The sequence below is a fragment of the Myotis myotis genome, unplaced genomic scaffold (assembly GCF_014108235.1).
Source record: "Myotis myotis isolate mMyoMyo1 unplaced genomic scaffold, mMyoMyo1.p scaffold_m19_p_13, whole genome shotgun sequence".
NCBI lineage: Eukaryota > Metazoa > Chordata > Mammalia > Chiroptera > Vespertilionidae > Myotis > Myotis myotis.
The window spans coordinates 56,973,625-56,999,266 of NW_023416317.1; the positions used below are offsets into that span (position 1 = coordinate 56,973,625).

The 25,642-nt window shown below is 57.9% G+C and overlaps 1 protein-coding gene across 6 annotated transcripts in view; it reads right to left on the bottom strand.

Annotated features, from left to right (window-relative positions):
• Window positions 1-14,612, bottom strand: part of DAG1 (dystroglycan 1) — a 44,553-nt gene extending 29,941 nt beyond the window's left edge. Inside the window, exons 1-2 of one of the 6 annotated variants that reach the window (XM_036333553.1) lie at window positions 14,321-14,612; window positions 9,374-9,426 (exon numbers count right to left, since the gene is read on the bottom strand). Coding sequence is in view for 2 of the 6 variants with exons in the window: in XM_036333555.1 (XP_036189448.1) it covers window positions 9,374-9,426; window positions 11,537-11,579 (96 nt within the window). In the remaining 4 variants the exon portion in view is untranslated. Of the gene's footprint in view, window positions 1-9,373; window positions 9,427-11,536; window positions 11,682-13,649; window positions 13,672-14,188 lie in introns of those variants that run through there. The other 5 variants (XM_036333551.1, XM_036333556.1, XM_036333555.1 and 2 more) reach the window with 5 other exon arrangements.
• Between the last annotated feature and the right edge of the window lie 11,030 nt (window positions 14,613-25,642).

The window sequence follows — 25,642 nt, forward strand, 5'->3', positions numbered from 1 at the left end:
TCGACTCAGGCTGGGTCGGGGCAGACAGCAGGCCCCGCAGAGCCGTGGGCGGACGCCGCGGGGCTCTCTCATCTTCAGGACCCGCCCGCAGTCTCCTCTCCGGAGGCGCCCTTCCCACCACCGGGCAGCCTCCCCTCTCCCGGCGGGCCCAGCCTCGGCCACTCACTCGCCCACTCGCTCCAACGGCCCGCCCCCCCCCGCCGGAACGGCTGCCCGACAGCTGTCTGGTTGGTGAATTAACACAAATCGGTATTTTCCCTCAACTGTGCACTATGTCCAAGTTCATTCCTCCCCTTGGCTTTACACTTCAAACCCTGCTGCCCTGCCCAAGGTCAGGCAAGAGAATTCCCAGGAAGAGGGAAGCAGGAGACACCACTTTCTGATGCGCTGGCCACCCAAGGCTTGCTTCAAAATGAGGAATGACCAGTTATCAATCTGAACTCATCTAAATAAGCCAATGAGTAAGTAAACGGGCAAAGGAGGGAACTCTTCTTAGAGTCAGGTAACTAATACGGGACTGATGGTCTTGGCGGCATCATGGGAGCTGAAAGTAAGGGTCAAAGTTTGAGGAGGACCAGGCCTCAAAGGGTCCCCCCATAAATGTTTTTCAAATAAAGGGAAATAGCTACTATCCCACAGCGAAAACTGCCAGGACCTCCGCAGCCAGAGCGCTCAGCAGGACAAGCCCGTCTCCCGTGCCTGCTCGGACGGGGCTCTCAAAGACGCTACAGACGCTGAGGGAACCTGACTGGGCTACAGCGCAGGTCTGACTCCAAGGTGAAAGCCTCCTATTGGGAGATGAACTGTGGTTATGTACGAGAAGGTGCTTGTTCTGAGGAAACACACAATTAAGTATTTAGCAATGAAGGGGCATACATAATGCTTGCCAATTGCTCATAAATGGTTCAGGGGGTGCAGAGAGAAAAGAGAATGGCGAGGCAAACAAGGCGAAAGGCAGCAAATGCTGACTCAAGGCAAAAGGTATTGAGGAGTTCTTTTATTATACTTGCAATTATTCTGTAAGTTTGAAGTTATATCAAAATTTAAAAGTTACAAAAACATATGCCATGTAAAATGGAAAGAAAACAGTGGTAAGGAAAAGGCAGTGGGGAGGAGGAGCAGAGCTGTGAGCAGGGGGAGGAGGAGCAGTGCTGTGAGCAGGGGGAGGAGGAGCAGAGCTGTGAGCAGGAGGAGGAGGAGGAGCAGAGCTGTGAGCAGTGGGAGGAGGAGGAGCAGAGCTGTGAGCAGTGGGAGGAGGAGGAGCAGAGCTGTGAGCAGGGAGGAGGAGGAGGAGCAGAGCTGTGAGCAGTGGGAGGAGGAGGAGCAGAGCTGTGAGCAGTGGGAGGAGGAGGAGCAGAGCTGTGAGCAGGAGGAGGAGGAGGAGCAGAGCTGTGAGCAGTGGGAGGAGGAGCAGTGCTGTGAGCAGGGGGAGGAGGAGCAGAGCTGTGAGCAGCGGGAGGAGGAGGAGCAGAGCTGTGAGCAGGGGGAGGAGGAGGAGCAGAGCTGTGAGCAGGGGGAGGAGGAGGAGCAGAGCTGTGAGCAGGGGGCGGAGGAGCAGAGCTGTGAGCAGGGGGAGGAGGAGGAGCAGAGCTGTGAGCAGGGAGGAGGAGGAGCAGAGCTGTGAGCAGGGAGGAGGAGGAGCAGAGCTGTGAGCAGGGAGGAGGAGGAGCAGAGCTGTGAGCAGTGGGAGGAGGAGGAGCAGAGCTGTGAGCAGGGAGGAGGAGGAGCAGAGCTGTGAGCAGGGGGAGGAGGAGGAGCAGAGCTGTGAGCAGGGGGCGGAGGAGCAGAGCTGTGAGCAGGAGGAGGAGGAGCAGAGCTGTGAGCAGGAGGAGGAGGAGCAGAGCTGTGAGCAGGAGGAGGAGGAGCAGAGCTGTGAGCAGGGGGAGGAGGAGCAGAGCTGTGAGCAGGGGGAGGAGGAGCAGAGCTGTGAGCAGGAGGAGGAGGAGGAGCAGAGCTGTGAGCAGGGGGAGGAGGGGAGCACTGTGAACCCTGGCAGCCATGAAGCTCCCCCTGACCTCTCGCCCAGCACCACCCCCAGACTGCATGACTCAAACACACAGCCCACCAGGCCCCCAAGCCCTCAGCTTTCTGAGGGGAAATGAGGGTATTTAAAGCACTGTCCTCCAGAAACACTACACACACAAAACATACAAAAAAGGACTTTGTTTTTAATAGTGCCTTGGGTCACAAAGGAAGAAAATGTCAGACGCTGGGGCCTGAAATTACGACACTGGGCTCTGTTTGCTTAAGATTAAAAATAGTTTCATCTCCCTTCCCAGGAACCTTGCCGCTGGGAGGAAAGGCCATCACCACGTTGAGGGCCCAGCTGCGCGCAGATGCGGGCGGGTGAGGCGGGCTCCCAGCGTCAGGCTCACGGTCACCATTCGGGAGACGCACGGGAAGCCTCCGCCGGGCCGCCCGCACATCAGAGGGCAGCACCCTGCCTCCTTCCTCAGGCCAAGCAACTTCAGACACAGAAGAGCAAACACTTGCATTTACTTGGCTTTGAAAGCGCGCAGGAAGAACAGAAATGACATTTTAAATGTGTGAAACAACAGCCCAACTAAAACAGCACCGGCACACGTTCCGTGCCCAGCACTAGGGAAGGCCAGGGAAACCCCGGTTCCGCCAGGACACCTCTTCTCAGGGCAAGTCCCATCCGCAGGGCAATGCTCAGTATACGACAAAGGGCCAGGCCAGCCATGAGCACAGCCCTGTACCCCACATCCTCACAGCAACAGGGCGTCAGGCAGCGGCTCTGTCTCTCTACCAGGCACAGGCTTAGGCTGCCCCTCAGAATCTGGGGTCAACAGGGTGGGCTGCACACAGAAAGCTGCGGCATGCTGACCAGTTCCTGGGCCTGGAGCTGAGCCTGCCCTCACCCTGACCGCCACATACCCACACCCTCAGCCCCGGCAGCGGACACACCCCCCTGCACCTGGAGCAGGGAGGCCAGGACCACCGCCTGCAGAGCCTTCCTCCCCTCGCCAAGCCCCCTCGGCCTGATGGCGCACAGGGGAGACTAGCCTCCGCCCTCCCCTCCCCTATGTCCTCACTGCAGGGGCTGTGCCCGCAATGGAGAAGCAGGAAACTCCTCTAAAACAGCTCTCAAACAAGAGAAAATGTGTAAAACACAATCTTCTTAGGACACGTGAGGCCACCATTCAGTCCGGACCAACCCGTCCCGGGTGAGGACCAAGCAGGACCAGAGTTCCTGAGCCTCCAGCCACCTTCCTCCTGACAGAACAGCTAGTCCATGTGGCCCACAGGAGCCTCTAGTCCCCACCCTCACTGCCGGCCCACAGTGCCCCCTGGCCTCCTATCCCCCCCAGCTGAGCAAACCCAGCAAAGTCCCTCCCCTCAGTGTGAGTCCTCCCGCCCTCCCCTTTCCAAGGCGCACCCTTTGTGCACCCAAATGTCAGCTCTCCCAGGTCCTCACCCTCACTCCTCACAGCACCCTCCAGGTAGGCCTAGCCCCGCCCCACTCCCCTTATGCTCAATCAGAGGCACAGTCGGCCTGTGGTCACTTGCCAGGGACCGGTGTCAGCTGACAGTCCCCTCCAGATCCATAGGTTACCCTAGCTCAGAAAGCTGCTTAATAGTCATTATTTAATTTTAAACACTTCCTAGATCAAATTCCTTTTTTCTTTAACTTTTCCGATTCTAAACATAGATTCATAACGTAAGCTAATGCATGTAAAGCACTTAGAAAAGGACCTGACACAAACATTTAAAATATATATAGACAAGCCCGGCCAGTTTGGCTCAGTGGAGAAAGTGTCGGCCTGTGGACTGAAGGGTCCTGGGTTCAATTCCAGTCAAAGGCACATGCTCGGCTTGTGGGCTTGATCCCCAGTACAGGGCGTGCAGGAGGCAGCCGGTCAATGATTCTCTCTCATCACTGATGTTTCTCTCTCTCTCTCCCTCTGCCTTCCTGAGACCAATAAAAATATATTCATAAATAAATAAATAAAATATATATACACAAAATACGAACAGTCTTAATTCAATCACCTCTGACTCTTACTAGTATGTGTCACATTTCTGTGCTTCAGACAACCTACATGAGCGGACTAGCTAGGACAGCCGTGGGCCGGCCCGTCTGAAATGAATAAAACTAAAAAGAAAAAAAGACCGTACCCTTTTATGTAATGATGTTTACTTTGAATTTATATTCGTTCACACAAACACTCCATCCATGCTTTTGTTCCGGCCTCCGGTCCAGTTTAAGAACCCATGTGGCCCTCGAGTCAAAAAGTTTGCCCACCCCTGGGCTAGGACCATGGACATCACTATGTACACCTGTATGTGTCCTGCTTTCTCCCCCCGACCCCGACCCCCGACCCCAAGCTGCAATAAGCCGACCAAGGTCAATCACCTCCCACAGCGACAAGCAGCGGGAGCGGCGGGAACAGAGACGGACTTGCTTCCGGTGGGGCTTCCTCTGCGGGACTGAGCATCAGCGCCTGCCCAGGGGTCTCCTCCGGACTCCCAGCGGGGCCCTGCTTCCCCCACCCGATCAGAGGATCTGGAGGCGCATTGAGAGCTTTGTCTCAAGTTTCCCTCGTGGCCACCTGTCATTTCTTACTTGATAACAAACAGCTCTGCCCTCACTTGCCTCTACCAGAGTCAGAGACCAAATGCCTTTTACTATCTGGAAATCACCCGAAGCCTCCACCACCGAAACTGACGAAACCCAAGGGCAGCCCCTCCACCGGGACCCCACAGGGCAGCCCCTCCACCGGGACCCAGGGCAGCTCCCCCTCAACAGAGAATGAAAACTGCAGTGTCTTCATCATCAGAGGCTGGAACCCAAATTGTCTTTTTTTTTAATCCTCACCTGAAGACATGTTTTATTGATTGGGAGGGGGAATGGGGAGGGGAGGGGAAGGGGAAACATCGATGTGAGAAACTTTAAATCAGCGGTTCTCAACCTGTGGGTCGCGACCCCTTTGGGGGTCGAACGACCCTTTCACAGGGGTCGCCTAAGACCATCCTGCATATCAGATATTTACATGACAATTCATAACAGTAGCAACATCACGGTTATGAAGTAGCAAAGAAAATAATTTTACGGTTGGGTCACAGCATGAGGAACTGTATTTAAAGGGCCAGAAGGTTGAGAACCGCTGCTTTAAATGGTTCCCAATTTCTGTCTTTACGACAGTTATTCCTGCTCAGAACGTGGTCCTCACCCGGAGCCCTGCGCTGACGTGGCCCTGGAGGAGACAAGGGAGCCCCAAACAGGTCAGGTTTCCGGGGAGGGTGCTGACTTCAGAGCAAGGGTCAGGCGTCCCATATTAAGTTCACTCTATGAACAGCAGAAAAACCACTTCCGATTCCTGCTCTAAAGAGTTCCAACCCTGCGGCTCAGCTCCGTCACAGGCCCAGCAACAGCACTGCCACTGCCCCTTCAACCAGCGCCCGCGCTCCGGGCTCAGGGTAACGCATCTGCTGGCCGGCAGGTCACAGTTATTCTAAGTGACTAGCCAGGAAGCCGTGCGGTCACAGGAGGCAGGCACTGCTGTTAATAACGAAACAGAAATAAACATTAAAAAAAGGCACGTCCTGTCAGTCACTCCCATGGCCACGCTGGCGGCCGGTCCCTGCTCCTACTTCACTGGTGCGGCTGAAGAAAACCAACCGGCACCAGAGCCCCTCAAACCCCTGGACAGGGACGTCCAGTGAGCTCAGGCCTCCATCCTCCAGCGACCCGACAGCAGCCAGCGCTCCCAGGCGCACCCCCCCAGGAGCCCCCACGGCACCAAAGTGCCCCAGGCGGGCCAGCAGTCAAGACAGAGCTGCATTCGGGAGGGACCAGTGAGCTCATGTCCAGGTCTGTTTGTTTTTAATAAAATACTTGGTACACATAAAGTAATTTGTCACGCATGTAATTATAAAGCACAACAGAAAACACGCCTGAACCCATCACTCAACCTAAGAAATCTGTCCAGCCTCTATTAACTATCATGCTCTTAGTTCCCCCGGAAGGAGGACAGCTGTGACAACAGGTACAATGGCGGAGCGGCTCCTGGGAGGACATTCTGTCCCCATGTCCCTGAGGCAGAGAGATCAGGGCTTCACTTCAGGACGAGAGGGGTCACGGGGACTCAGTACCTCAGACAGGCTCCTTCCTGGGGCCAGTTCTACTGCTGAGGGTATTCAGTGGCTTCCCCTACCTGGAGAATATTCTAGCATTTCACATGTTTCAAAGAATACTATTGTTGCCCTAGCCGGTTTGGCTCAGTGGATAGAGCGTCGGCCTGTGGACTGAAGGGTCCGGGTTCGATTCTGGTCAAGGGCACATGCCTGGGTTTCGGGCTCGATCCCCAGTGGGGGGCATGCGGGAGGCAGCCAATCAATGATTCTCTCTCTCATCATTGATGTTTCTATCTTTCCCTCTCTGAGATCAATAAAAATATATATTTAAAAAAAGAATACTATTGTTGACTAAGGCCCAAATGATTCTTTCTCATCTTTACTGAGACATAGTTGAAGGCCAGAATACATTTAAAAAACAGACCTTAAAGTCCAATTTCACATTCACACACACAAGCACAGCCCTCTGCTCCCCAGTGGGTTCAGAGCACAGACAAGCTGGGAAGGAGCGCCCAGCCTCCCGGGCCCCCTTGGGGCGGCAGGCCTACCTCCCCAAATACGGCCACAGGCCTGCTGAGAGCGAGCTCAGGCCCGCCAAGGGGTCCTCAGAATGCTCCCCGAGACATGACAAAATCGGGCACACAGAGCAGCAGGGCAGCGTGAGGAGTGACTGGGTGCCCTGCTGGACCCCTCACACCAGGAACCACAGCGGACAGAGGCCACCGCAGGCCTGGGGCAGGGCTGAGCCACAATGGGCCCCATTCTCCCTGGAAGCTCATGCCGGAGGGAGGGAGGCCAGGACATTCCTTCACCCCCTCCCACAGAGGGAAAGGGCACAGGAGGCTGCGTCAGCAGCAGCATGAGCAGCCATTTTCCTCCCCAGCTGCGGGAATCAAAAGGAGCCCCTCCCCTCCTCAAACACCAGCCTGGAGCCCCGAGTGCCATCCATTCAATCAGGCGGTTCCACGGCCTGTGCAGGAGCCTCCTCGCTGGTCAGCACTGCCCGGCCGGAGGGAAAAACCTCCGGGCTCTGAGGGGCGTGGACACCACAGGCCCCGCCAGCTCAGGGCTGGAACTGCAAGCAGAAAAGGCCTTTTCCTGCTACGGTTCCTCCCGGCACGGAGCCAAGGCGCCCAGGCACCGTTTAAGCTGCTTTACAGCCGGGAAAGCACATCCTCAGGCCGGCAAACGCAGTGTGTCAGTCTACACTGCTGACCCTCTTCCAGGTAAGCAGAAGCAACAGCTGGCAGCAGAAACCCAGAGGAGGGCAAGTCCAGGATCCTACTGTTATCTATTTGTGACTTTAATGAATTCTATTTTTAGACCTTTAATAAAGAGCTTCTTTTCTAGTCTCCTCCTACCAAATGTCTCTACTCAGGCAATTCAATCTTGGCAACACAGCTCAAAAGTCTGAATATGCAAGACACTTATTGCCCTGCCGATGTGGCTCAGCTGGTTGTCGTCCCGGGCACCAAAAGGTCACCGGTTAGATTCCCGGTCAGGGCACATTCCCGGGTTGCGAGTTTAAGCCCCCATCAAAGTGCGTGCAGGAGGCAGCTGATTCTCTCTCTCCCCTCCTCTCTCTCTAAAATCAATAAAAATATAAGAAAAGAAAAATGTAAGACATTACTGAGATATGCTTAACAACAGGCAGAGCCAAGTTCTCCACACCTCCTCATTTGCCCAGGAGCCAGAATCCCATTTGCCCAGTAGCCCTGCTCAAGGGCTATCCTGAGGCAGGTCTCCAGTACTTGAAGGTGCAGTAAGCGAGGCTCCCTGAGGTCAGAACAGATCCAATGCCAGGACAGCCGACCAGCTGAGCAGGAGTACGCACAGGCACGTACAGGGATGAGGGGCCGCCTCATTCCATAGTAAACAAGGGCTCGGAAAACAGATGGTGTCCCAGGTTCTGCTTAAAAGCCAAGCAAAGAGGAAACACTATTTGGAATTCCATTACTGACTATATCATTTTTCTTAAAAAAAAAAAAAAAAAAAAGGCTAGAGAAACAACCAGCCCTAAAGAACGAGTGAGCTAACTAAGAGGCATTTATGTCAACTAGGACAGAGCTGGCTCCCTTCTGCCATGGACGGCGCTGGGAAGCCTCAGTAATCCCAGACCGCCCACCCAGAATGCCTCAGGGAGATGCTCCCAGCACAGGGGGTTAGAGCTGACATGCCCGACCTTGCAAAAACAAGCATCTTCCAATTCCACTAACTCAGAAAGGGCTGTCAGAGGTGCTCCTTGTTTGTAGATCCCCTACTCCATCCACAGACACTCAACACCCACAGAAATGAAGAGCAAATGTCAAAACTGAGGCCAAGCTGGGCCCTGGACACTCTTCCCTGAATGACACATCCTTCCAAGTGCTTCACTCCTCGTCCTTGAGCTCCCTTCCCCTCAGCTGGCACCTGCGCCTGTACTCGGGTACCAAGGCTGTGACTGCCTCAGGTAGGATGACTCTGTGGCCACCCCCTCCCCCCAGTGGCTGGGCGCATCGAGCCTGGGCCTCTATGTGGCTATAAAATTGCACACCCATGCAAGTCACAGAAAAAGGACTAGAAAAATGTACTGTGCTTAAGAGTAACAATCAATACAAACCTGCTTGACATTAGAGGGTGCGCTCCTGCAAAGGGTAAGTCACGTCTCACTTTTTCAAAAGCTTTGTATTTAACATTATGGTGATAAGAAAAAGATTCCAAAAAAAGACAAAGAAAAAGATTCCGGAAACTTCATGCACAAAGATGTGAACTGCAGCATTACCTATTATAACCACAGTTAGAGACACTATCCATCTAAGAACCGGGGTCAGGTTAACCACAAAAAAATGGGGTATTTATAGGGCAACGTTCATGCTATAAGGCCAGGAGGGAAAAAGAGAATATAAATTAAATCGATACTCTAACCTAAACTTGGTGAAAGTGCTGCCCAAGGGCTATCTCTGGCGGACACCCAGGAACCAGGGAATGACGGTGCTCCTAGGGGGGGAAGTGAGGACCGAGGGGTTGGGTAGAATCAAGACTTCTTTCCCTTGTATAAGCCTTTGGAACTTTCAGTTCGTACCATGTGCTGGCATTTCCTATTTAAAGAATAAAATTGGGGGAACAAGGGATTTTCCCTTTTCTTTCTACTATCCTGTGTTTCTCTTTTAAATATCTGTATTATTTGATCACCTTCTTCCCACTATAGCGCTAACGTTCCATGGAAAATCATGCCGCCGAGTCTATGTTTATGGCATCGTCGTTCTCGTGAGAAACCCCTGTTCGGGTGCCTTACCTCCCCTCCTGGGCGAGGCTGCTCCACAAGCCGTGTCTCCCTGGGCGGAGGCCCTGAAGGAAAGAAGGAAGCGGTATCGGTGACTGCCCACAGCCCAAGTGGAATCGCGCCACAGTGACCGACTCCAAAGGAAGTGGCAATGCCACTCAGTCCCCTGCCCACACCACCAATTAGTCACCTTCTGTGTCAAAGGGTGACAAAGGAAATGAATGTTTTCTATAGAGTCAATCCAGGGCCAAAAATTATAAACAATTTCAAAACGTCGCATGAATTACAATGTCTAAAAGTTAGGCAGTGACATTTGCAGAAACAATGAGCTCAAGAAGGCATAAATGAGAAAGGACAGCCTCAACACTATTAAATGTGCCCTGATGTGTAGGATAGAAACATTTCAGTCATAAAGGTGACTTTTTAATACTTGGCTGGTGGGTCATTAGAATCCTGCTTTTGAAATGTAAGTATAAATTAAGTCAACATACTGCTAAGGTTCCTGCAGATTTACTTCACGCCAACAGAGAGCCCACAACAAACTTCACCGACTCAGCCACCCTCGGTTCTCGGTACTGTACTGCTGCATCCCACCCACCCGTCCACCCGGACCCGGAGCAAGGCTATGAAATTGCTTAGCTCTCAAACCTAAGAAAGAGGAAAATAAGAAACCCTATTCATTGAGGTTAAATTAAGCCCTCTGGGGTGTAATTTTGTAAACTACTCTAAAACCCTATTTATAGAAATGGCTGTCTGAGCAGTATTACCAATGATCAGAGAGCAGGGGGCGGTCAAAGGCAAGGCAGGTTACAGCAAAACTGCGTTCAATTCACACCCAAAGGGGCTCTCCCCTTCCCCTTCCCCTCTTCTTTCCCCACAGGCCAGCGTCTCCTAAACTCTCAAGGGCCCCATGAGACTTGCAGCCAGAGGAGCAATGGCCCCCAAGACCCCTTTCTGACTCTCCAGTGAGCTGCAGCAGCCCGGCCCTAGCTCACTTCTTTCCATAACTTCCTAGAAACCAATGCTGCCCGCCCCCCCCCAGGATCTCCTGTTGCTTCTTCTATCCTAAGCCCCTCCTTGTTTCACTGTCCTCGGCTTTAATAAATGAGCTCTAAAAAAAATGAATACCCAAGGCATACTGGGAAGTGACCAGATTAATCCTGTATATTCAAAACCACCATCACCTACTCCAGGCCTGGAGTCAGGTGAGAAAGGTGCGACTTCAGAAGCAGCATGAGATACAGTTTCTCATGTCGTGGTGACCCCCAACCATAAAGTTATTTTCGTTGCTACTTCATAACTGTAACTTTGCTGCTGTTATGAATTGTAATGTAAATATCTGATATGCAGGATGTATTTTCATTGTTACAAATTGAACATAATTAAAGCACAGTGATTAATCACAAAAAAAAAAGCAGCAGCATGACACGGGCAAAGGCACAGACAACACTCCTGAACGTGGAGGAGGGAGAACACCTCACTCCAGCCCTGGCCTGGCAGCTCCACTGGTTGGAGCGTCCTCGTCCCCATACACCACGGCTGTGTGGGTCTGAACCCGTCGGGGCACAGACAAGAATCAATGCAGAAATAAATGCAACAACAAATGGGTGTTTTTCTCTTTCTCTCTCCCGTCCTCCTCTTTCTCTCCAAAATCAATAAATTTAAAAAAAAAAAAAAAAAAAAAAAGGTTCTCTGTTCCTACATAACTACAAACTCCTCCATGTGGCATCCTGGCTCCAGCCCAGCCGCCAGAGCACACAGAAAGGCGCCCCATCCTCCCCCCCCACCCCTGGCCTCCGCTCACCTCTTTCCCTCCGGAGTGGTGACCTTCCTGCCACCACCCCGTCACCAATGAAACCATGACCCTTCTGGACGCCCCGGCTCAGAAGCACTGCTCCCCTAAAGTCTGCCCCCAGCCGCGGGCCCACACGCCGTGGCTCACTCCAGCCTGTTGCCCAGAGCAAGTGGCACAGGCCCCAGAAAGGCTCTGACGAGCCCTCATTTCTGAGAATGGTCCCTCATGGCATGTGCCTGGGGTCCTGGCATTCTGCCCACCCCCAGAAACCTGGGCTTGGTCTTCGCCCGAGAAGCACCCATCCAGGCCATTATCACCAGTTTGTTGCAACACAAACGCAGATGGGCAGAGCCAAATGCTCAAGTGAGCTCAAATCCCACCTCGGCCACGGTGACAGTCACAACCCTGGGGACATTCCTTCATCTGTGACTCAGTTTCCTCAGCTCATAAGCATCAGCAACGGTGCACGTGGAGCAGAAACACCAGCGGCCGCCAAATGGAGCTGATGCAGGGCCATGGCATTACTGACCGAGACAGCAGGGAAGGCTGGAATAATGGGGGGGGGAGAATTGAGCATGCTCTCCTCTGCCACACCTACTCACCTACTCTCACAGATCAATACACCAGCCCTGGCCAACAGGAAATGGAACCCCCCAAGTTCAAGTGCCCGAGAAAGTTTTTTTTATATATATATATTTTATTGATTTTTTACAGAGAGGAAGGGAGAGAGATAGAGAGTTAGAAACATCAATGACAGAGAAACATCAATCAGCCGCCTCCTGCACGCCTCCTACTGGGGATGTGCCCGCAACCGAGGGTACGTGCCCTTGACCGGAATCGAACCTGGGACCCTTCAGTCCGCAGGCCGAGGCTCTATCCACTGAGCCCAACCGGTTAGGGCCGAGAAAGTTTTTAACAACCAACCGAGTCCTGTCCTAAACAGCAACCCAAGTCCCAGTGGCCCCAGGGTCCCTCCCAACCCCATCACTTTCCATGTCTCACCTGCAAAGGAAGTGGTTAAAATTCCTGGTCATGCTTAGGCTTCTGACCCACACATTCCTGAATACAGGCCCCTCCCCTGGAACCGCTTGGCATCCCCTCGGCTCAACCTTTTCAGCCTCTTCTCAGAGGGCTCCTCCCCCTCCCCTCCCCTCCATTGGCTGACCCAACACCAGGCCCCGACCCTCTCCCCTCCCTGCACCCTACCTCCTGGCCACCAGCAAGATCTTTCTAAACGCAAGTGTGGCCATGGCTCCTCACTGGCGACAGCCTCCCAGCTCCTGCACCCTGAACGTGAAGTCTGACCTCAGCACAGGAAAGGCCCAGGCTCCCAACTGTCCAGCTGGAGGACTCACAGGTGCTATTTTAGGCGCTGGTGAGCGTGCAGTTCCCTGTGCCCGACCTTGCTGTCCCCCAGCTAATGCCTGCTGGCCCTGCAGGCCTCCGCTCAGGAATTCCCCCCATCCTCAGGCTCCCACAGCGCCATGGCAGCACCCTGAGTGGGCAGACACCTCCAATCACAGCTTCCCTCTCCCCCACAGCCCTCAAACCGAGCTCCCTCAGGGCAGAGCCAGCCTCTGTTCCGTGGGTGCCCTGGACCCACCACAAAAGTTGGCAGGTAGTAAAGCCAAGTGCTTGTTAAGTGAATGGATATCTACGCCAAGTTAAATGTTCAGAACAGTGAAGACTTGCCCTCCGCCTCCTTCAACAGAAGCCCATAGCCACACAGCTTCCATGCCCGCTGCCCATGGAAGACGCCCCGTAAGGAGTCACACCAGACCCACAGGCGTGAGAGTCACACCAGGCATCCAACCCCTCCTCAAACCTCATCTCTGGAGAAATGGCTCCTCCGCCTTCTTTCAGCATCAGGCCATGGGCTCTGACTCCAAGGCAAACAGAACAAAGTCCTATTCAACTTCTCCACGTTTCACCTATAGCGTTTAAGCCTCCCAGGTTGAATTATTTTTTAACGTTTTTAGATTGTACAGAGAGGGAGGGAGAGAAACATTGATGTGGGAAACATCGATCAGCCGCCTCCCTACACACCCGGACCCGGGATCAAACCCTCAACCTGGGCATGTGCCCCAACTGAGAATGGGACCAGCGACCCTTCTGTGCGTGGGAAGAAGCACTGAGCCACACCAGCCCGGGCGGTGGCATTTTTTTTTTTTAAATAGACATTCCAAAAGCGTCATGTCACTGAACACTTAGGCATAGGACGACCCGATAAAGTTACAAAGTCCCATCTACACCCGAGTCCAGAACACCTGGTCACACGTCCAGCTCTCTACCTGGACTTCCGTTCTATAAACTCCAGCCTCACTGCCGGCCTCGGCTCCAGGCAGGAGCCACTCCCACCCGCTCGTGGACGGGACCCCAGGCGGGGCTCCCAAGTGGGAACTCCGGGCTCTCAACGTGGGTGCCCCGCGCTGCTCCCACCAAGGCAACGCTTCCGGCCTCGGTTAAAGCCGACTCCGAGGTCAGTTTACAAACCTAACATGTGGCCCCAGAGGCTACAAGGCGCGTTCTACACCCGCAGTTGAGGTATGAAGTCAACTTGGAACTGCTGGCACAAGGGCTTCGAGCCCGGAGAGCATGTCCTCCGGAGACATTGCCCAAATGCGCCCGCGGGGGAGCTGGGTTCCCACCGAGTGAAAGGTGAAAAGGCAGCCGCCTCCCGAGGAGTTCGCGTGTGCGCTCGGGTGGGGGCGGGGGTGACCCCTGGGCTCCGGGCAACCCGGGGCCTGGCGGCGCGGGGCCCTTCCCCGCCTCCCGGGGAGGCGCTCCACGGCCCGGCCTCCGGCTTCCGCCCCACGGGGCCGCGCGACCCTCGGTGGGAGCCGGAGAGGCGGCCCCCGGACCGCCGCCGCCCGCGACCGCCGCGCAGGCCCCGCGTTCCCGAGCGCGCGGGCCGGGCCGAGGCCTTGCCCATTGCCGCGGCGCGCGGCCCGCCCAGCCCCGAGCGCCCCTCGCCCTCGCCCGGGGGACCGAGCGCAGGGGGCGTTCCTGCCCAGGCCGCGCCGCCGCCTCACCGCAAGGACGTCCGCGACGGCGTCCCCGCCCCGGGCCGGACAGCAAGCAGCAGCAGGTGTTCCTCGGGAGGCTCGGCCGGCGACGGGGCCCGGGCTGCCAGGCTCAGCGGCGGGGCCGGGCGGCGCACTCACCGAGCGCCGGCGGGCGGGCCGCGGCAGGTGCTCGCTCCTCGGGGCCGCACGCCGCTCCGCCGCCGCTCCCGGGGGACTCGGCGCGAAGCCACCGCCGCCGCCGCCTCCGCCGAGCCCGAGGAGCGCGAGCGCCGCACCGCAGCCTCCGCGCGAGCACGTCCCGGGCGGTGAGAGGGCGCCGAGCGCGAGGGCGGGGCGCGCGGCCGGAGCCTAGCAACCGCCTGACACGCGAGTCCCGCAGCCAATCCCGCGGCCGCTCCGGGAGGCGCCGACCGACGGTCCGCGCGACGCCCGCTTCTGCCTGCGTCCGCCGCTCCGCAGCGCGCCGCACCCGCGCGCAGGCCCCGCCCCCGCCCGCGCCGCGCCGCTCATTGGCCCGCCACGCCCCCGTCCGAGGGCACGCCCCGTCCTGGAAGCCCCGCCCCCAGGCCAGCCGCGTCCATCCCTGGGACACGCCCAGACCCAGCCGGTCGCCCCGAGCGCGCTGGACTGGGCGTGGGGGAGGGGCGCCGCACCCAGTGCCCCATCCTCCCTTCCCGGCGCCCCGGTGTCCCCACCCCTCCCCACCCCAGGCGTTTGGGCCTCGGAGACGAATCCCGCTAAACCGGGTGGTTCGGCTCGAGAACTGGCCTGGCCACAACTGGCCACCCCTCGACCGCGTTCGCCCTCCTGCTTCCCCCGAAGCAAATCAGGAGGCATCTCTGAGCCGTGGAAACCATCAGGAAGCGCCCTCCAAACTGCCGAGGGTGATGGGCCTGTTGCCCGGCACTTAGCACAGGTGGGGAAACTGAGGCGAGGGCCGGCCGGGCAGGAAGCCTGACTCCCAACCGGCTGGGAGGCCCGGGAGCGCCTAGGGCGCGCCTCGGGTTTGACCCGCATACCCTCCCCCTGCTCTGAACGCGGGAATCTGATGCCTACGTGGGAGCCAGAAATAGCTCTGATCAGGGCGCACCGGTCACTCCTGGAGGCCTGCATTCTTTCCGGGGGCGGGGGAGCCAGGGACGGGGTGGCTGCTGAAGTCTGTCTCCCTTCACCCGGAGGGTCCTAAAGGCGCTCTCGCTCTCCTTACCCACAGCCCTACCCCAAAGGCCCGCACATGACCGTAGTAACTGGACCTGTGCAGGCAGGGATGGGTCTGGGGAGGGGACCCTGCTCCCCTTCCTCCCCAAACCCTGCACAGGATGTGTCCATTCCCGTCCAGGCCTGAGCTCTTGTCAGGGAGCATTTTGAGCCCAGAACTGGCTGCTGCCTGCCCGGAAGGGGGGGGAGGGTTCTCCCTGAATCCAGATAAGCTCTGGGTCTCCCCTGCTTCTCCCCCCTCCTCCCCCCAACCTTAGGAGCACCTGGGAGAAGCACATTTCAAAGAGCAGAAAGGCGTGCCCCATCTCCCAAACACACATTGTGATTTTTCATACTTAACTGTATAGGCTCCAAACCCCATTCATGCGGACTTGAAAAGGAACGAACAACCAGGAAAAGGCCCCACGTCATCTCTTCGATGTTAAACTACAAACTAATGGCCTTTCAAATTCAGCTCTAAAATGCCGCTGCTTTGAAAAGGCTAAGGATGCAGAAAAGTCATTTGGGTTTTTAAGCAGAACATATCCTCTCATTCACTCCTTCAGCTTACGGAGTCTCCCCCCACACACGCACACCCACCTGCCCCGAAAAACACACCAGGCACTGCTTGGCAGCCCTGGGTTCTGCACGGGATTTTAGTGTCTGAATATGTATGTAAATGTTTTTCCAAAACAAAAGGCTGCACTGGGTACAGGCCTCATGAGACACCCCCCTTCTACCATCTGCACAGAAGCTGATCATCCATGGATGCCAGAGCAACTCCCCTTCTTCCCTTTTGGCACTGGTCTTGCCAGATAAAGCACCAGACCACATTCTGGCAGCCAGGGTCCCTGCACCCCAGGCCCAAGCACCCCCAGAGCTCTGGCCAAGGGCGAATCTCTACCTCAACTAGCTGGTGCCCAAAGGTGAGCTCGCCCTTCCTCATCCCGGAGGAGGGAATAAGGACTAGAGCTAAATCCTTGCCAGTCCCCACCTCTCCAGGTTTGGGCCTCAGCTGGAGGTGCCGTGGCCCCAGGCTGGCCCTGATGCTCTTCCCCTCCCCTCGCCCCCCAACCTTGGCAGAACAGCTCCGAGCTCTGGGCCTCGATTGCTGGCTTGCTTTATTTTTTGTCTGGAGTTGGGGTTCGCCCAACCTCCTGTCCCTTCAAGCCCTAGAACAGGGGTCCTCATGCAAATACAAATATTGTATTTGTTCCCATTTTGTTTTTTTACTTCAAAATAAGATATGTGCAGTGTGCATAGGAATTTGTTCATAGTTTTTTTTTTAAACTATAGTCTGGCCTGCCAACGGCCTGAGGGACAGTGAACTGGCCCCCTGTTTACAAAGTTTGAGGACCCCTGGCCTAGAAGTCAGAAAGGCTGCTGGCCAGAGTCGGACCAGCCTCTTGGTGCCTAACCAGCCCCCATAGAGCCCAGTGCAGAGTAAAGAGGGAGGGGGTCAGCTGGGCCCATAGGTCGGGCTCAAGCTGTAAAGTCAAGGCCTTGTTACCCTGTGGTCAGGAGAGCCGACGCCTTTCCCCTCCTGGGGCACTGCATGTCCGTCCCCAGGGCCCAGCACAAAGTTTCCAGTGACTCTTGGGGCTGTTCTGGAGCCCCAGCAGGACCCCAGCCGTCCTAGGTCAGGCTTGTGCCCACAGCCAGTCGGAGAACAAAACCAAGAATAAGGCCCAGAACACGCCCAGGAGCAGCTGCTCAAAGCGGTCGGGGCCTGGGGAGGACGATCGAGAGGCCGAGAACCGGGCTCTTCAGGACCGAGAGCCACCCCTCCCCTCTCCTGGCCCTTGGGCTCTCAGTGCCTTCTCCACTCACCCCCAGCCAGAGGCTCCAGGAAGGCTGCCAGCCCAAGGTTCGTCCCCCACTGGAGCATGAGCCCTTGAGGCCAGAGACCCATTTGCTTGGTCCCACATTGCAACCATCACCTCACAGTCTGCCCATGGTAGAGGCTCAGTGTCTGTTTGGGAAGGAAGAAATCAGGGGGGCGACCAGCCTCGCCGCCTGGTGGGCCGTCATCCCCAGGGTCCAAGTCCTGAGCAAGGCTGAGGCAAACGTGCCGGGGTCTCCTTGGGGCTGAGATGCCTTAGCCAAGGCCTCGGTTCTCGTGCAGGTAAAAGCCAGCAGACACCTACGGGATCAAACTTCTCTCTGGGCTGAGGGTTCCAGGGCTCTCTATTCTGGCGTGTTCCCAAGGAACCCAGGCCAAGGGCCGGTGCCCAGCCTCAGATTCTTCCAGAGGGAGGAAGGCTCCGGCTGCTGATCCGCCCCCAGGCCCGGTGGAGAGGGGCAGGGGGCAGTGCTGGCTGAGGGTGAGGCTTCTGACCCAAATGCCAGGCCTTCAGGTCTGCGTGGAGCAGTGGGCTGGCAAGCAGGGCAGCCAAGTCAGGGCAAGGGAGGGGTCCCTTTTGTCTGAACTTAACAGAAGGCAGATTGTCTGGCAGCTCTGGCAGAATGAAAGGGCTGATAAGTTCATCCGGGAGAAACTGCCAGTAGGCGTGTTTGCGGGTCACCACCAGCCTTCCCAGAAGCCAGCCCCTTCCCTTGCACGGCCTCGCTCCAGCGCTCCCAGCAGCCCCCTTCGCACAGGCCTGGCACAGGCCTCCCTGCGGTCAGCCAGGCGGCAGCTCCCACACCTGGCCTCCGGGACAGTCCAGTCCAGGGGGACAGGACCCCACAGCCAGGGGGAGTAGAGGTTGAGTGAAAAAAGTCACTTCTCCCCCTGGCCCCCCGGGTGGGCACACATGGCCTCTGCCCCCCCTAAGCACGCGGCACTCCCTGGGATCAGACAGTCCCCCCAGGCCGACTTCGGGTCACTGTTCCCAAAACACTGGGTTTACTGGCCTTGAGCACTGGACTCGACACCAGGTTAGGTCTAGGCTGACCGGCAGGGAACGCCAGCAAAGCCCGGCCTGTTTGTTGGTTCTCTTTAGTCCCTGACCCGCTGGCTCCTCAGCTCAGTCTGGGGAGGGCGGCCCACACTCAGCTGGGTCAGCCGGGAGCGGCCCTTCTCTGTTCTCAGCCATATGTCCATGCCTGGCTCAGGGCCGGACCCCAGCATCCTCCAGGGCAAACCCCTCTTTCTCAGAGTTCGCTTGAGACCTGAGCATGTCTCTCACCAAGCTGCACCCCCTCGGCGGCCCTTTAGTCAAGAGACAGGGACCAGTTACCCAGCAACCACTGATTCTGACTGTCATCATGGCTGACGGGTATGCCCTTGGACAGAGCGGACAGAGAGGCAGCGCCTCTGGCAGCCCCCCCTGTGGCCTGGGGACCCCGAACACTCCTGGGAGGAATGAGAGGGGTCCCGGGGGTCATCTTGAGGGAAACTAATTATGGGATAAAGAGTGACTGTCAGCTCATCGGCCTCCCATTGTGTCTGCGTGAGGAATAAACTCCGTGACCGCAGATGAGCTGCTTGCCTTTTCTGCTCGTCCGCATCATCGAGTGACCTCGCATGCGGGCTTCAGACCTGCCTGCTGGCTGAGCGAGACAGATGACCACTTTGTGTGACTGAGTCGGGACCAGGGTGAAACATCCATCATGTGTTTTCAACCCACAGACATTTTCCGACTCTGTTGTACGCTGGAGCCCAGCAAGGGACAAAAGGAACAAGGCTGCTCTTGCAGAGCCCAAATCCTCGTTAACACGACAGACAGCAAATACATAACAATGATAATAAGTCCGTGAAAATGGGATCATCGGGGGCTGGGAAGGCTTGGAGGGGTGCAGTTCAGCAGGGAGGTCCCGCAGGAGGCGAAGGAGGAAGCCGGGGTTTAGGGAAGGCATGGAACAGGCCTGGGAAGGCGGAGGAAGTGTGCCCGGGTCTGAGGAGCCCTGCAGGTGGCCATGGCCTGAGCAGTGAATGGAACAGGGAATGAGGCAGAAAGAGCACCTGGTGGGAGGGCAAGCGCTGGAGCTGGACTGCACCAGGCCGGGCTTTGCCAGAGTAGATCCCAGGACCAGGACCAGGCAGGTTAGCTGAAGGGTGGGAGCGAGGAGGCGAGGAGGCGGGAGTGGAGCCGGTGGCCTCGGGCCTCCAGGCAGGAATGTGGTGGGGTGACTAATGGGGGCAGCGGTTTGGCCAGCCCGGACCCTCCACCCCTGGTAGGTGGGGAGAGAGAGACTGAGCAGAGAGGTGGGGGGTCTTCTGAAGGGAGGAGTACCAGGCCCCAGGGAGTCAAGTCAGAACAAGCATTTAGAATACCTTGGAATGCAGAGAGAGAGAGGGGGAGAAGGAGAGAGGGGGAGAGAGAGAGAGAGCCAGAGGAGGAAGGACAGGACGGAAGAGGGGGAGGGGACACCCTGGGGTGGGGGAATGGTTCCTGGGTGCGGGCAGCTCCTGGTATGTGCTGCAGTAGGGGCTCTAGGGCAGACCCTGCAGAGCCCTCCCTCCCCACCCCCCATCCCCAGGCCTAGCACCAACTCCCTGGGCAAAGAGGTCCATGGCTGGGAGCAGGGAGGAGGAGAGAGGAGAGGAGCGGAAGTGGGAGGCGAGGAGAAGGGGACAAGGTCCTGCCCCAAGACAGCTTCCAGGGAAATGACCCACCCACTCCCCCGGGGCTGCTGCAGGCACAGGATGGCAGGAGGCCCTGGGGACAGGTGAGCTGTCACCTGGAGGGCACTTGAGGCCGCAGCCAGCTGTCCCCTCCTGCTGACTGCTCAGGGCCAGTGACCTTCAAAGGCTGCTCCCTGCAGCTGCCATTTACCCAAAGGGGACTGGGGTCACACGGGGGCCACCTGCGAGTGGGCAGGAGAGGTCTGTGTCCGTGGGGCTCGGAGGGCTGGGCCTGACAAGGGACCGTCAGGACCCGGACGGCCTGAGTGGGAAGGACGGGGCCAAGGGCAGGAGGGGTCCTCAGGTGGGCGAGGCCCCTTGAGCCAGGCTCGGCGGGCGGACGGGCTGCTGGCCTGGCTGCGGGCGTGGTGGAGGGGGCTCTGACACGTGCCAGGGCCTTACAAAGAGCCATTCACGCGGGTGGAGACTTTTTCCAGAAAAGGTGAAAAGCATTTTGCGCCTGCCTGCCTCTCTCATCCCATGTCCGTGCCCACAAGGGATGTGGCCGCTGGTCCGACACAAGGGTGGGGACGGGCTGGAAGGAAGGCTGCTTCTGAGCGGACCTCCTGGGCCGCAGAGCCAGGGCCGCAGCTGCTCATCCCATTTGGGGGAGGGGCAGGAAGGAAGGCTGGCCTCCGCTGACCCCTCCCCGCCCTCTGCTGGGACTTCCTCGTACTCACCCCACGGCCTGGGACCCTCTAGGAGGCGCTGGCGTTGAGGTGGGCAGAGAGGTGGGAGCTCAAGGGCTCCTCGCAGGACTCACCCTGGAAGTCCCAGGCCTCGAGGGACAGCGGCCGGAGCTCACACGCCCAGGCCCAGGCCCGAAGCTACCTGTGACCCTGTCCTGCTGGGCGCTCTGCCTGACTTCCTGCTGCTGCAGGGCCAAAATGCTGCTTCCTGCTGGCAGGGGCAGGGCCTGCAGGTGCCCCAGGCCTACCTGCTCTCCGGGGCAGCCCAGAGTTGAGGTCCCAAAAGCTGAGGCCCTGGGCCCTGCCTCTGCGGGACTGGGGCCTTGGGCAAACCCCTCCCTCTCTGAACCGTGGGCCACAGCTTTCCCAAAGCCTGTTTACTTTCCTGCCCAGCAGAAGGCCAGGCACAGGTGCAGATAAGGAGCCGAAGGGGGTGGGGAGGGAAAATCCATCCCAGCGACAGGGCTGGGGAGTGTCCTGGGAGAGAGGCCCCAGGGAGGCAGAGTAGCCCAGAGGGAAGGCCTTTGGGGAACCAGGGGGAGCGCGGGGGGGGGGGGGGGCGGGGGGGGGAGCGCTGGCTCCTTCTCTGGCCGCCCAGCCCCCACCCCAGCCTCCTCGCTTCCCTGAGGAATGTCTGTTGCATCTGAAAGTCCGGCTGGCCAGTCAGCCCACAGATGCTTCCCCTCCCCCAGGGCCTCCTCCCCGCGGGCTTCGGACTTCCATTCCCACGGCCCTTCCTCACCTGTTGCTGCCCTGCTGCCCGGCTCCCTCCTTCTGAGCGGCAGCTGTTCCCGACAGCTGGATGGAGGGGCTGGACTGCCATGACCTCCCCCCTCGGCATCCCCCTGCCCTCGTGGCCCTCTGGCCCACCCACAGCCCTGACTTTCAAATGGCCGAGGTCCTCAAGTCCCAGAGACCCACACAGCTGCGGGCTGCCCGTGCCCTCACGGGCCACAGCTGCCACCGCTCCCAGGCCCCTGCAGGGCCCGGTGCCCTCGCCTCCTGTCCGCCAAGGGGAGGGGCCAGCCCGCGCCCTACACAGCGCCCTTTCTTCTTGGGTCTTGGACGTCTGAGCACCTTTGGGTGTGGCCTTGGGGAGGAGGAGGCCGTGGGCCCTGTCCTCTGCTCACCCAGGCCTCCTGGGACAGCAGCCGGGTCCGATGTCCAGACCCAAAGCGACCTGTGACCATCCCTGCTCAGTGCTCCCCCTGATGCCGACTTCCGGCTGCAGGAGGACAGACTCCTCACTTCCTGCTCACCTGCCAGGCGTGGCTCCCTCCCTCCACGCCACCCCCACCTTTCTGCCCTCCACTCCCACCCACACGATCTCCACTTCCTCTTCTCTCAATACCTACCCACACCTCTTTCCCCCATTTTCTAACGATCCCTGCCACATAGAGACTCTTTTTAAAAAAATTATTTCAGAGGGAAAGGGAGGGGGAGAGAGAGAGAAACATCAATGAGGAGAGAGAGTCATTGGCTGCCTCCTGCACTCCCCACACTGGGGATCGAGCTCACAACCTCGGGCATGCGCCCTGACCAGCAACAGAACCGAACCACGGGCTCCTGATTTATAGGTAGCTGTTCAACTGCTCAACCACTGAACCGTGCCAGCCGGGCTGGAGCCCCTGTAGTTCTTACAGATATGCCAGGCCCCCGCCAGCTCTGCTCATCTTCCCGCTTTCGTCCCTGCTCGGGATCCCTGCTCCGACCGCCACGGTGTTACGTTAGGTTTAAAGCGGATCCCCAGGACGGACGGACGGGAAGATCTGCGTCTGTCTGCTTCCGCCCTCCACCCTGGGACCCTCCAGTACGTGAGGGAGGGCCTGGGGTCGAGAAGGTATGCAGGAGCATCGGAATGAGTGAATGGATATTTTATTGAAAACGAGGCCTTCGCCATCGTTGGGTAGCTCAGCTGGTCCCAGCGTGCTGAGGTTTCAGGTTCCACCCCCGACTAGTGCACTTGCAGGAACCAACCAATGGATGCTTAAGTAAGTGGAACAACAGGTCGATGTTTCTCTCTCTCTAAAATCAGTTTTTAAAAAAGAAAAGAGGAAGAGGCCTTCGGGGGCCTTAAGTCTGTGCTAGAGACCGGTAGCCTTTGGGAGAGTTCAATTGGCATGTTGGAGCCTGAGTCCCATAAACCAACAAACCTTCATGGATGCCAGCCACCTGCAGGATAAATCTAAGCCCCTCCGTGCCACCTGGGCAACAGGAACCTGCCCCACACAGGCCAGGACCCACCAGTCTCAGCACTTCCCCTCAACGTCCTCCCAGGGCCACCTGTGTGGTCCCCTCTCCGGCCACCCACTACAGCCCTGCCTGTCCGACTCAAGAACAGCCTCCCCAGGCCTCCCGGCGCCTGACTGCTCCTGGTCCCCAGGAGACCTCACTCCTGGATGCGGGGATCACCCTCGGGACAACAGCTGCCATCACTGAGCTCAGTCCCGTCCCTGCACCCTGGACACACAACGGAGGCCCCAGGGTTCAGTCCCTGTCAGAGGTCACACAGCCAGTGAGTGGCCACGCTGTGGATGTGTGTTCATCTTCAGAGCCGCACTGTCCCTGGCCCTGAGCAAAGAACTGTGGCGAGCCGGCACAGCCATGGTACACTCAGCCCTACACTGGGCGCCTTATGTGCCGCACCAGCTCAGCCAGGTTCGGGAGCCTGAGAGGGGGCGGTGAAGGATGGAGAAAAGACCGACAAGAGAAGAAAGCTGGGTCAGGGTGGGACGCTGTCCCCTCTGATGGAGAGACAGCGCCGTGGACTACAAGCTGTGTCTTTATTTTATAGCAGATTCCACGAGGCAAAGTAAGGGCATGGTCAAGATGTTTACAACATTCTTGTGGGTTTCGATCCTACTCAACTACATGCACCTGAACTCTATCAAGCCCACATCACTCAGGCACGTGGGGCCACGTGTCCAGACCACAGGTTCAAGCTCACAACCATAGCTGTTGGCTATAATTGTGCTGGGAGGGCTCTGCCCTCCAAGCTGGGACTTGCACGTGGCCATGAGAGGACTGTGCCCTCATTAGTCCGAGACTTGAACCTGTCCAAACGCCGTAGCCGCTCCCCACAAAGAACTCCACTGATGCTTGCCGAGTGGGTGAAAAGTGGATGTCAACTGCCAGGACCCCCCACCCCTGGAGCCAGGGGTACAGAGGCTTGGGGCTCATGAGAGGGGCTTCCGGACCTGGGAGAAACAGGGCCAGGTCTGTCTCTCTCTCCCCTCTCCTCACGCACCTGGCTTCCCTTGCCGGGTCTGGACATTGTGGAAATAGTCAGGGACCAGGGAGGGAGGGAAGAGGCTGCGGGCCAACCCCAGTGAGGAAGAAAAGGCAGAGGCCTCCAGGCCAGCTCACCCTGGTTCGGCTCAGTGGGTAGAGCATCGGCCTGAAGACCAAAAGTTCCCAGGTTCGATTCTGGTCAAGGGCATGTACTTGGTTGCAGGCTCCTGGACCCTGGTCAGGGTGTGTGCAAGAGGCAACACACCCATGTGTTTCTCTCACATGGATGTTTCTCTCTGTCTCTCCCTCTCTCTTCCACTCTCCCTAAAAATCAATGGAAAAACATCCTCTGGTGAGAATTAAACAACAAAAACAGAGCAGCACAGAGGCCGGGCCAGCGGCTGGACAGGAATTCTCCGGCCGCTGATCACAGGTTCTGGCCTGTAATCTAAGCCCGCATCAGCCCTTCGGGTAAAGGGTAAGGAACTGGGTAAGTAGCCGAGCGGAATCGCAAAGCCCTTTTACTGAGCACCTCGTTATTCCCAGGCCCGCGAAGGGCAGCAGCAGGGGCCGGCGTCGCAGCCAGGGCCACGGAGAAGCATGTGTCCGCGCTTCAGGGGGAAGCTGTGCACAGGACACCAGCAGGTGTGGGGGGGCAGCGGGAGGAGGGGACGCTGCAGCCTGGTCGCTGGGGAGGGCGCGCCTGCTTCCTGCCGCCGGGGGAATTCCAGGTCAGCAGAGCCTGGCCAGGCCTGGCCGCAAAGCGGAGGAGAGTGAGGCAGGGGCGACTGCCTGAGCAGATCCCTGTCAGGCATCTAGATTTTGCTGGAACTTGCCTCGCTCTGAGCAGAATGGTCCGGAGTGGGGGCCACGCAGGGGGAGCTCGGAAAAGGAGGTCGGGGATGACGAGCGAGCCAGCTGCTAGCCCGCATTGCCCAGCGCTAGAGTCATCTCGTTGCAGATTCCTTTCCTAATGGGATAAAATGTACCAACGGCGAGGCCGAGTGGGGCCTGGTGGAGCCCAGGGGCTGTGGCGGGGGGACAGCGGGTCCCAGGGAAGCCGGGAAGCGCAGCATTCCTTGGCTCCCTGTCCCCAGCAGCTGCAGGAAACGGTTCCAAGCTCCCAAGCTCCCAGCCATGTGCCGCAGCCCCCACGGAGAAGGGCTCGCTTCCTGCCACCCCTGGTGACAGACTCAGAGTCCTGCCTGGGCAGCTGAGTATTCCAGGGCCGCCCCAGGCAGAGGGTAGGCGGGCTGCCAGCCAACATCCAGGAAGGCAGCGGGGGCCTGTCCGGAAACCAAGCCTGAGAAGGGGGCGCCGTGGATGTCATTGCCTGTGGCCGGTCCCCGGCCTCCTACCTCCATAATCCAAAAGAAGTGATTGACGCTTTCCCAGGCCAACCCTCCCAGACAGAGAACCCTGCCGTGACTGACAGGGTCCCTGAACATCCGCAGCACGCCGGGGACTCCAGAAGCCCCTGCAGGGTGGTGAAATCCAGTCTGGTTCTGCCCCCAATGGCTGAGGCTCCGGCCAGCGCCTGGCCATCTTGGCTGGCACTGCCCTCTAGGGCCTGAGAGGCTGGGCGAGGGGAGACTCAGGGGCCCACCTGCTCTTCCCGCTCCTTGGTTTACTTCAAATCATCCAATCGGGTACCGTATAGAACAGTGGTTCTCAACCTTGGCTGCACATGAGAATCACCTGGGAATCTTTTTAAAATCCTGGTTTCTGGGCCCCATCCTCCAAAATTCTGCTTCTTTGTGATGGGGTGGGGCC